This window comes from Arabidopsis lyrata, assembly GCF_000004255.2.
Source record: "Arabidopsis lyrata subsp. lyrata unplaced genomic scaffold ARALYscaffold_1, whole genome shotgun sequence".
Classification (NCBI taxonomy): domain Eukaryota; kingdom Viridiplantae; phylum Streptophyta; class Magnoliopsida; order Brassicales; family Brassicaceae; genus Arabidopsis; species Arabidopsis lyrata.
In genome coordinates this window covers 18,391,739-18,403,207 of record NW_003302555.1, presented here as the reverse complement: position 1 = coordinate 18,403,207, position 11,469 = coordinate 18,391,739, and the positions used below count along the sequence as shown (strand labels likewise).

Here is an 11,469-nt window from a genome sequence, read left to right as displayed (position 1 = left end):
GCTTCAAGACCCGATCGGGTTCGATCTTGCCAGACTTCGACAAGTGGCACCCTGCAATTCGTGAACGCTATTTGCTTCACGCTCATCATTCATCTCGGGTTAGTTCCGTTCTTTGTTTTTTTTTTTATGTATTGCCATTCTGCAAACTGACTCGCCATCCCGGGTTTATATATAATGCCAGGCTCACAGCGAATTTACAACATGATTGAACATTACGAAGGGTTGGTCATTGGACGGGAGAAGGAGATTGACATGTGGAAGAAGAAATTCTCTACTCTTGAGGCTGAACTCAGTTCTTCTGCCGGCTCCAAGCACGATCTGGAGGACAAGGTCGACAGTTTAACATCTGAGCTTGTGCAGATAAAGGGGGAGCTGCAAGACCAGTACGACCGGAATTACAAACTCCAAGATGAACTTTCTGGTGTTCAGGGTAGACTTCATGAATCCGAATCAACCGCCGATACCCTGAACAACCAACTTATCGAGCTTGACTGGGGAGGTCGATCCGTAGTGGCTGTGTCCACTTTAAACTGGGGATTGTCCCATTTAGTTTAAACTTAATTTCGAACTTATTTTTGGCCTAAGGAGGCTTTATCATTTCTTTTGAACAAGATATTTGCCTGAGGAGGCTTTTAAACCTTTCTAGGTTATGACCCAAGGGGGTTTGGTTAAAATTATATGCGGGTTTGCAAAGTCCGCTTTTAACCTTTTGTGGCCTTGTGGTTATGCTTTTGAGATTTTTAGGCTGATCAGACCTTTCTCTTAAGAATGCGAGAACTGAGCTCGGCTTAAAGCGAGTTCCCCACTTCGGGTTTAGTCAACTCGATAAATTTATTGGGCTTGGGCCTTAGAAACTTTTGTAGTTAATGCGACGGTTGCTCTTTCCCTTCTTATAAGTAAGGAAAACGGCTCGTCTTTAATGCAATAACTGCCTTTTCTCGATTTTCCAAAAAATGGTTTAAACCACTCGGACACACTACCATTATTGGATTTATGGTTCCAAGACAAATCCTAAATCATCATAAATAAAGGCTTACCTACTTCTAAGCTTTATTTAAACACGATTTTATAATCTTACTTGAGAAATATTTCAAGAATGGAAAACGAAAAAGTAGCCCCCGTTGATTCCGGCAGCCCACTTTTTTTGTCCGGCGATGGCTTTGAACCGGCCGGCGTTCTTTTCCCCCACGCCGTCTTTCACTTTCCTTCAAAGGAGAAGAAAGAGGCTTGCGATTTTATTGACAAGGTAAATATTTAAAGTTTTTGATTTAAAAACTTTTTGTTTCATCTTATTCATTCATCTTTATGCTAGATTGCCGACAAGCACCGTCGCTTGTGTGAAGAGAGGCAACGGCTGGGCCTCAAAAGGCAAACGCTCGAGGCTCGCATCGCTCGGGAGGAGAGGAAGATACGGGCTTTGGAAAGTGATCCCTTTCAATGGGAATGGCGGAACTTCGATTCTGTTGCTGAGATCCCGAAGATGCTTCGGATGTATCTCCGTGCTAGAGGAGTTCCGGGTCCTGTAAATGCTCCGGTCCATACCGTTCCATCTGATAGCGAGGAAGAAGACGAGGAGGAGGCCAGCACCTGTCGGAAACGCGTTCGGGATCATCCCGAAGTGGATGCCAAGAACAAGGCGTTCACTTCGAAGACTAAACCGGCGATGAAGGAGCCTGTTCCTGAGCCTCTTCCATAAATGTTCTCTAACTTCTTCACTTATTTTGAACTCGTAATGGACTTCGGCCCCTTTTTATTTATGGAAACATTTGCAATTTTCCTTACTTTTCAAATATTCTCGATGATGCGTCCTTTAATGTAGGATCTGTTCGAGGGCATAAATCTCTCCGCGAATCACTCCATTCTTAGGATAGAATCCGCAGCTTGCTAGGGATATGACGTTCCTATAAATTATAGTCTCAATTTTCCTTTACTCCTCACCATTCTTTTCATTTTAGTAGGTATGGAGTTCAATCTTCGCTGTTCAGAATCTATGCCCGACTTCTCCAGAATCGGAATGATAAACGAAGATGTTCCAAATGAGCCAAGCAGGCAGCCTTCTCCACTTCGCGGCTTCTTGAGATCTCAGATCTGAGCCCCATGTGCTTTGATTAGGGATCTCCCAATCAGAGACCAAGGAACAGCGACGGCGTTCATAGAGGCACTCGAGCTTCAACACCGGAAGCTTATGTTGGAAAAGAGGAGACTCCGGAAGAGGATTAACCGGATGCAACGCAGGCTTACTACGGTGTCCGGACTGCATGATGCCAATCCTCGATCTTGCTGGTCAAGGAGTTGAAGTGTTCTGCTCGTCAACAAGATTTTCATAGTCCGAAGTGTACGATGAGGGACATTCCGTCTTTTGAATAAACGCTCTATTTCCAATCTCTTGTATGTTCGCATAGCCGAACCTTTATTTGCTTCACTTGTTCGCACAGTCGAACCTTTTTTCTTTAATAAAGAAATAAAACAAATTTTTATTAATAGCTGAACTCGTTTCCGAGCTGCCTACGTACCCATCTCGGGATCAAGCCACACCGTAGTTCATGTACATAAACAATGCATGTAGCTTTAAACATAAAACTTCTTTAGGTTGATCACATTCCAAGGTCGCTTGACTGGATTGTCTTCTAAGTCTTTCAACCTATAAACACCGTTCCGAACCACTTCGGTAATAATGTAAGGTCCTTCCCAATTAATACCGAGTTTACCGGGACCTTCTTCTTTTTTGTTGTCAAAGACGCGCCTTAATACATAATCTCCCACGAAGAACGGCCTACTTTTAACCTTAGAATTGTAATACCGGGCTGCTGCCTGCTGGTAATTCTGGATCCGAATTAGAGCTTGATCACGCCTTTCATTTATGGTATCTAGTGAATCATTAAGCATTGCTGAATTTTCTTCCTCATTTAACGGTGCTTCTGTTCGGCTAAGTCCGGGCACATTGAGTTCAGCTGGTACTACCGCCTCCATGCCATAAACCAAAGAGAATGGAGTTTCTCCTGTAGGTCGCCTAGGAGTTGTACGATAGGCCCACAGGACGGGTTGGAGTTCTTCATACCATCCTCCCTTTAGATGACTTAAGCGTTTCTTGAGATTGCTTAATATTGTCTTGTCGCGGCTTCAGCTTGACCGTTTCCTTGCGGATATCGTGGAGTAGAATAACTAACTTTGATTTCCTAGTCCGCACAAAAGACATCAAACTCGTGTGAAATGAAATGTGGTCCATTATCAGTGACTATTTCGTATGGAACTCCATGTCGACATATAATGTTTTTCCAAATAAAGGTCTTCACCGCCGAATCCTTGATACCAACATACGCCTCAGCTTCAATCCATTTCGAAAAGTAGTCCGTAAGGACTAAAAGGTATTGTACACCTCGAGTTGATTTGTGCAATGGTCCAAAGATGTCCATTGACCACCTCATAAACGGGTATGGGGCGGAAATGGAGGAGAATAATTCTGACGGTTGATGGATCAATGGTGCATGGAGTTGGCAGCGCTTGCATCTTTGGGCGAACTTAACACAATCTGTAATCATAGTGGGCCAATAATATCCCATTCTTTTAACTTTAAAAGCCATGGCCCGTCCTGATGAATGACTCCCACATAATCCTTCATGCACTTCGCTCATAACGATTTCGACTTTGGGCCCAAAAATGCATAATAGGTAAGGGTCACTGACACCTCGTCTATACAATGTGTCTTTTGACAGACAAAATTTCGCGCTAACGATTTTTCTGGCTTGCCACTTATTCTTTGGGAGCTCGCCTGTCATAATGTAGTGCTTTATTGGCTCCCTCCAGTCAGCCCCCCAGTCTTTAGCCGGAATTTGGTCAACCTTGTGAAATACTCGTGGCTCTGGCTCGGGATGTTCGTTTGGTTCAAGAACATCCTCCTCGATTAACGGTTCGATTTCTAATATTGTTTCTGGAATCACATCTTCAGCTAAGACAACGGGTTCCTTGTTAGATGTATTTGATCCCCTTGACTTCCTCTGTTTGTTGGGTGGTGGTTCGATCTCTGGTTCGCCACGGTCGCGTGCCGCTGCTCGAGACCTTGTAACGACGAGGGTTTCTTTGTTGTCTTGAATGCTTCGCTCCGAAATGCATTCCACTGGAATAACTCTTTTCAACTCAGGATCTGATGTTGACGCTAATGCGGCAAGTGCATCCGCAGTTGTATTCTCTTCCCGAGGTATGCGGATTAATTCGAATTTCGAGAAATTTTTAGATAGATCCTTCACCACTTCGAGGTACGCTTCTATTCTTGAGTCTTTGGCTTCATAGTCACCATTAAACTGGTTAACTACTAATTGCGAATCGCAATAAGCCAATATTTCCTTAGCTCCAACTCCTTGTGCTAATCGAAGTCCGGCAATCAGGGCTTCGTACTCTGCCTCGTTGTTGGAGGCATTGAATAACAACCGGAATGATTGTTCTAGAATTTCTGATGTTGGAGATTCCAACTTGATTCCCCCTCCGGATCCTTGCTTTGTTGAAGACCCATCTACGTGTAATTTCCAAGTTTGGTTCTCCGAATGCTCTATCGTTCCAGGTATTGGTAGCTCGGTTAAGAAATCTGCTAGAACCTGAGCTTTCATACTGATCCGGCTTTTGAATTCTATATCGTACTCGCTTAACTCCACCGCCCATTTCGCCAAACGTCCGGACTGACTTGGACTATGAAGTATTGTTCGGAGTGGTTGGTTAGTTAATACTTCAACCGGATGGGATTGAAAATATGGGCGCAGCTTCCGAGCCGAAGTTACCACCGCGAGTGCAAGTTTTTCCATCATTGTGTATCTGGTTTCCGGATCCGTCATTGACTTGATCACGTAGTAAATTGGTTTCTGCTCCCCACGGTCTTCCCGAACCAAGACTCCACTAACCGCGTGGTTTGAAACCGATACGTACAAATAAAGTTTTTCATCCACTTCCGGTTTGGACAATATAGGTGGAGTGGTTAAGTATGCCTTAAGCTGCCCAAAAGCTTCTTCACACTTCTCATCCCAAAGGAATCCTTTGTTCCCTTTTAGAATTTGGTAGAAAGGCAACGACTTATCTGTTGATCTCGAGATAAAACGATTCAGAGCCGCAATCCGCCCAGTCAACCGTTGTACTTCTTTGAAGTTTCTTGGAGAGGGCATGTTTAGAAAGGCGTTAATTTGATTTGGATTGGCTTCAATCCCTCTTTCTGTCACGATATAACCAAGAAATTCTCCGGATGGGACTCCAAATGTGCACTTCGCCGGGTTCAGCTTCATTTGATATTTATTGCGAATATCAAAACATTCCTCTAAATGCTTAACGTGATCCTCTTTCTTTAACGATTTAACGAACATATCATCTATATAGACTTCCATTGTTTTCCCGAGATGATTATGGAACATCTTGTTAACCAACCGTTGATAAGTTGCTCCTGCATTTTTCAAACCAAAAGGCATCACCTTATAACAATAGATACCTCTATCTGTGATAAATGACGTCTTTTCTTGATCTTCGGGGTTCATCATTATTTGATTATAACCCGAGAAGGCGTCCATGAATGTTAACAGCTCGTTCCCAGCGGTGGACTCTACAAGTCGATCTATATGTGGGAGCGGGAAACTATCTTTGGGACATGCTTTATTTAGGTCTGTGAAATCGATGCAAACCCTATCTTTCCCATTCTTCTTTTTGACAACGACAGTGTTTGCTACCCATTCCGAGTATTGCACTTCTCTTATGGACCCTATCTTCAAAAGTTTATCCACTTCGTCATTTACTATTTTGGCTCGCTCCACTCCGAGCTTTCTTCTTTTCTGTTTCATCGGCTTGAAGCTCGGATCCACGTTTAGCTCGTGACAAATTATATTTGGATCTATACCAGGCATGTCTGCTGCTGACAATGCAAACGATGTTTTGTTTCTCCTTAAAAGTTCGACCAAAGCTTCTTTTATTTGGCCAGTCAAAGTTGCTCCAATTCGGACTTTCCGATCTGGTTTGTCTTCTTCCAATACCACTTCGACTACTACATCCTCTTTTTCCTGCCCACTAGGAAATTTTTGCTTTAGTCCTTCTTTTGCGGGCTTTGTTAATTGCTATTGGATCTTCAAACGGTGGCTAGCTAAGTAACACGTCCGTGAAGCTTCTTGATCTCCCCGAATTGTTTCCACCCCATTTGATGTTGGAAATTTGATACATTGATGGTATGTAGAGGGGACTGCTTTCATTCGATAAATCAAGGGAGTCCCGAGGATGATGTTGTAAGCTGCGGGCTTATCGAAGACAACGAAGTCCACGATCTTCGATACCTTCTTGGCAAGGACCGGTAGCTTGATTGTTCCGAGAGACATGGCTGACTCGCTTGTGAACGCAACTAATGGAGATGGGGGTCCTACTATGTCTCCTCGGCTGATTCCCATTCTTTCTAGAGTACTTAAAAAGATCAAGTCGACCGAACTGCCTGTATCGATAAGGATCCTTGATACTTCGAAGTTAGCAACATCAAGGGTAATGACTAGAGCATCATCATGCGGTCTTTCGAGATGCCGCGTTTCTTCTTCGTTAAATGATATTGAGGCACCTTGAAAATCAACTTCTTCGCTCAAGCTTGCTTTGAGTAAGACAATTTCGTCTATGTTTTTTGATGGAACTTATCGAATCTCGACAAAATTTGGAGCCTCCTAGAATCACATTGATCTTACCCTTCGAACTCCTTGGTTCTTCCTCGTTGGATAACCTTGGTCTTTTGGAATCTTGATCTTTGGAGTTTTCCTTTGCTTCGTGGTATTCCTTCACAAAATCTTTTATATCGAATTTGGAAAGATCTCCACTGGCCCAAAGCTCCGCAAGGTGCCTTTTAAGGACACTACAATCCTTGGTTAAATGTCCGGTTACTTTATGAATATCGCAATATAAACTTTCGTCGCGGACCCAAGTGTTTGACCTTCCTTTTTCCTTGGAATTGCTTTCCGACAGTACTGTTGAAGGGTTGCGACCCGAATTTTCTTGGTCCTTTGCTCTCCCTAGGCTCGAACTTCTTGGTAGGGACGGTGATTGCCGGCTTTTCTTGCTTATTTCTTTTGGCAAAATTTTCTTTCTCGTCCTCTACTTCCATCCAATTGTTTGCACGGAAGAGTGCATCTTGAATTGTGTCTGGCTTATGAAGTATTAAATCTTCTTTAAACCTTGAATCATGTCGCAATCCTTTTCGTAGGGCAGATAAAGCTGATTGCTGTGAGATTCTTGGGAGCTTTGACAGCACTCCTTTGAACTTGGTGATGAAAACTCGAAGTGACTCACTTGACCCTTGCGATAAGTTCCAAAGATCGGCATCCGAAACGCTTTTATCCATAAGGATGGAATATTGCTTTAAGAATACGGCTGATAGTTCGTCGAAATTGCTGATCGAACCCGGCTCTAATTGGGTGAACCACATTAGAGCTTGGCCACATAGATTTTCCGAAAAAAGCTTGCAGTAACCTGCGTCCTCATCAGCTTCATCCAATTCGACTCTTCCAGCAGCGATCAGAAAAGCTGCGAGATAGCTTTTTGGATCCTCCAATCCGCTGTAAGGGTCCAACTTGAGTTTCCAGGAATCTTTGATCCTCAAACTTGCAATTCGCGAGATGAAAGGTGTTCGCCTAGTTTCTTCAATGACTCGATTGATGTCTGGCTCCGAACTTGTAGCTTGATGAAATTTTGATTTCATTTCTTTTAATTCCTGGCTAACCTTCCTCATGGTCTCGAACTGGTCGAGGTTCTCCTGCTTGTATTGAGCTGCAAGTTGTTCTTCATCTCCGAGCTGTGTCTCTTCTTCCAACGTCTGAGCTACATTATTAGTAGCACCGGGAGTTGTTTGTCCGCTGGTTTCATTTCGTGCAGCGGAACTTGGCGAGTTGAATATCCCTCTTCGGATTCCCACAAGGTTTCCTGCACTTAAAGAGCGAACACGAGTTTGTATAGTATTGACGTTTTGACTAAGAGATACCTGGGATGTTTGCAACGTATCGACGGCCTTTTCCACATCCGAGAACTTTTGTGATATGTCCGACATGGTTTGCTGCATAGCTTTGAGGGTTTCGGCCAATGATGTCTCAACGGCGTCTCCTCCGGACATTGTTGCTTATCTCGGAAGTATAATAAAGAAAAAATCTGACCACTCAAGAACCTTCTCTCCCCACAGACGGCGCCAAAATGTGGCTGTCGGATTCACACACTCAAGTATTTTTATTAGTAGGAAAGATTATTCTTGAGGGACAAAAAATAAGAACGTAAAAGGCTTTTGAATACAAAAATTGCTATCGTATTTCTTGCTCAAAAGAGAGATATCCCCTTTACATGGCCATTGGCCTCCATATTTATACATAGAGAAACGACATTAAAATGAGTAATTAAGTACAATTATTCCTTCTTAAATGTGTCCGTTTTGATTCCTTAATTTTAATGCTCAACGTTTGAATTTGAGTTGACTCTGGTCTTTATGGGCCTCGCCTTTCGGCCCAAATGTCCTTGGACCGACTTAACCAAGACCTCGTCTCCGGACTCGTGTCGAGATGCAGTCACTTCGAATTTTCATTATGGTGGTTACCACTTCGATTGTTCTTTTGACTCGTGGGTCTGATGGGCTTTATCCTTTATGGGCCGCTACCCTGATTATGTGGCAATCTTTGGTTGGTCTCGAACTTCTGGTGCGGGATCCGACACCAACAACTGGGAGAAGACACTACCTGCTGGCTCCATCACATCTTGGGACGATTGCAAGAAGGCCTTCTTAACAAAGTTCTTCTCAAATTCAAGAACTGCACGTCTTAAGAATGAAATCTCCAGTTTTACCCAAAACCAGTCTGAATCCATTTGTGAGGCCTGGGAGAGATTCAAAGGCTACACTATACAGTGTCCACACCATGGTTTCAAGAAGGCTTCACTACTCAGCACACTCTACATGGGAGTTTTGCCCAAGATCAGAATGTTGCTAGACACTGCCTCTAATGGGAATTTCTTGAATAAGGATGTTGAGGAAGGCTGGGAATTGATAGAGAACTTAGCTCTATCCGATGGTAACTATAACGAGGATTTTGATCGCTCCAACAGAGGTATTGGAGATCCGGATGCAAAGCATAATAAGGACATGATTCAGGCTCTCAACGACAAGCTGGATAAAATTATGCTTACTCAACAGAAGCCAATCCACTATATCACTGAAGAAGAGCACTATCAAATCCAAGAGGGGGAGAATACTCACGCTGCAGAAGTCAGCTACATTCAGAACCAAGGTGGCTACAACAAGGGCTACAACCCCTACAAGCCGGCTCATCCTAATCTATCTTACCAGAGCATGAATGTTGCAAACCCTCATGATCAAGTTTACCCTCAGCAACAACAGAACCAGTCCAAGCCATTCATACCATAAAATCACGGCTTTGTCCCAAAGCAGTAGTTTAATGGCGGTTATCAACAATATAATCCACCACCCGGTTTTGCACAGCAACCCCAGCCAGCTCCACCTGCACACGATCAAGACATGAAGCAAATGCTTCGGCAGATTCTACACGGTCAAGCATCTGGTGATAAGAAAATGGCTAAGATGCAAAACAAAGTTGACTGCTCCTACAATGATCTACATGTCAAGATTGAGGCTCTAAACTCCAAGGTGAAGTACATGGAGAGCCAAGCTACTTCTACTTCTGCACCTACACATCCCGGACAACTACCTGGGAAAGCTATTCAGAATCCAAAGGAGTATGCCCATGCAATTCAACTCCGCAGTGGTCGAGAGCTGCGTGCTCGACCTAACCAAGCTCCTGTCACTGAGGACAGTGAGATTCAAGAAGGGGAGGATTCTATTCAGAATGAAACTCAAGTAGAAGACACCACTAAGCTTGACCAGGATACTAGACCTAGGGATCAAGCTAAGAGTCCCCAAATTGAAAAACCGACTGTTGATAAGGGTAAGAAGAAAGCTTTCGTTCCACCACCCTACAAGCCCAAAATACCATTCCCAGGAAGATTCAAGAGGGACATCATTGAGAAGTACAGAGCCATGTTTGCTAAACACATCAAAAAACTTGAAGTAAGGATGCCTCTCATTGATGCTTTCATGCTAATTCCAGATTCTCACAAGTTCTTAAAAGACATGGTAATGGAGAGAATTCAGGAAGTACAAGGAAAGGTTGTGTTGAGCCATGAATGCAGTGCTATCATACAGCAGAAGATCATACCAAAGAAGCTTGGGGATCCCGGCTCATTTACTCTACCCTGTTCACTAGGCCCTTTGTTCTTCAACAAATGCCTATGTGATCTAGGTGCATCAGTCAGTTTGATGCCACTCTTAGTAGCAAAAAGACTCGGTTTCAACAAGTACAAGTCCTGCCAAATCCAACTAATCTTAGCCGACAGATCCGTAAGAGTCCCTCATGGTATGTTAGAGGATCTACCTGTCAGAATAGGAAGGGTAGAGATCCCTACAGACTTTGTTGTTTTAGAAATGGATGAAGAGCCAAAGGACCCTCTCATACTAGGGAGACCTTTCTTAGCTACTGTTGGAGCTCTCATTGATGTCAGAAGAGGTAAGATCAACTTAAACCTCGGTGAAGATTTCAAGATGACATTCGACATCACTAAGACGATGAAGAAACCTACCATTGACGGACAAATGTTCTACATAGAAGAAATGGATCGTTTAGCTGACGAACTACTTGAAGAGCTTACTGAAGAAGACTACCTACAGAGTGCTCTTACCAAAGACGGGGAAGAGGGGTTCTTACACTTAGAGAAATTGGGGTACAAGAAGCTGCTAGATACCCATAAGGAAGAAGAATCATCAGAATACTTTGAGAAGTTAGAGGTGCCAGTAGCAGAAGTCAGTACAGTGGAAGAAGACGTTTCAGATCAGACTCGACCTACCTACTCGACCACACGTCGAGTAGGCCTTCCCAGTTCAATTCCTGAAGAAGTCAAGGAAGCAGACTTGACCTGCAAGCTCGACGACACGTCGAGATGGCCTTCTCTTACCTCAGATGACTGGTCTGAGCTCAAATCCCCTAAGGTAGACCTCAAACCACTTCCGTAAGGGCTAAGGTACGCATTTCTAGGAACAAACTCTACTTACCCTGTGATCATTAATGCTGCATTGAATGATGATGAAGTGAACCTGCTGTTGTCCGAACTTAAAAAGTATAGAAGAGCAATTGGTTATTCATTGTCTGATATAAAGGGAATCTCACCTAGTTTGTGCATGCATAGGATCCATCTCGAAAATGAATCTCATTCTAGCATTGAACCTTAAAGGAGATTGAATCCTAATCTGAAAGAAGTAGTTAAAAAGGAGATACTTAAACTATTGGAAGCGGGTGTAATCTACCCTATTTCAGATAGCACTTGGGTATCTCCGGTTCACTATGTGCCTAAGAAAGGAGGTATGACTGTTATAAAGAATGATAAAGATGAATTAATCCCTACTAGAACTATAACAGGACATAGAATGTG

The 11,469-nt window shown here is 43.4% G+C and overlaps 1 protein-coding gene across 1 annotated transcript; it reads left to right on the top strand.

Moving 5' to 3' along the window:
- The first annotated feature begins 1,096 nt into the window (after positions 1-1,096).
- LOC110224812 lies at positions 1,097-1,696 on the top strand. Its single transcript, XM_021012103.1, has 2 exons — positions 1,097-1,246; positions 1,313-1,696. The coding sequence occupies exons 1-2, from the start codon at positions 1,097-1,099 to the stop codon at positions 1,694-1,696; spliced, it is 534 nt and encodes a 177-aa protein (XP_020867762.1).
- Positions 1,697-11,469: the final 9,773 nt, after the last annotated feature.

Coding starts and splice junctions, on each gene's coding strand:
- LOC110224812 (XM_021012103.1), top strand. CDS start 1,097: ATGGAAAACGAAAAAGTAGCCCCCGTTGATTCCGGCAGCCCACTTTTT. Junction 1,247..1,312: donor CTTGCGATTTTATTGACAAG/GTAAATATTTAA, acceptor TCTTTATGCTAG/ATTGCCGACAAGCACCGTCG.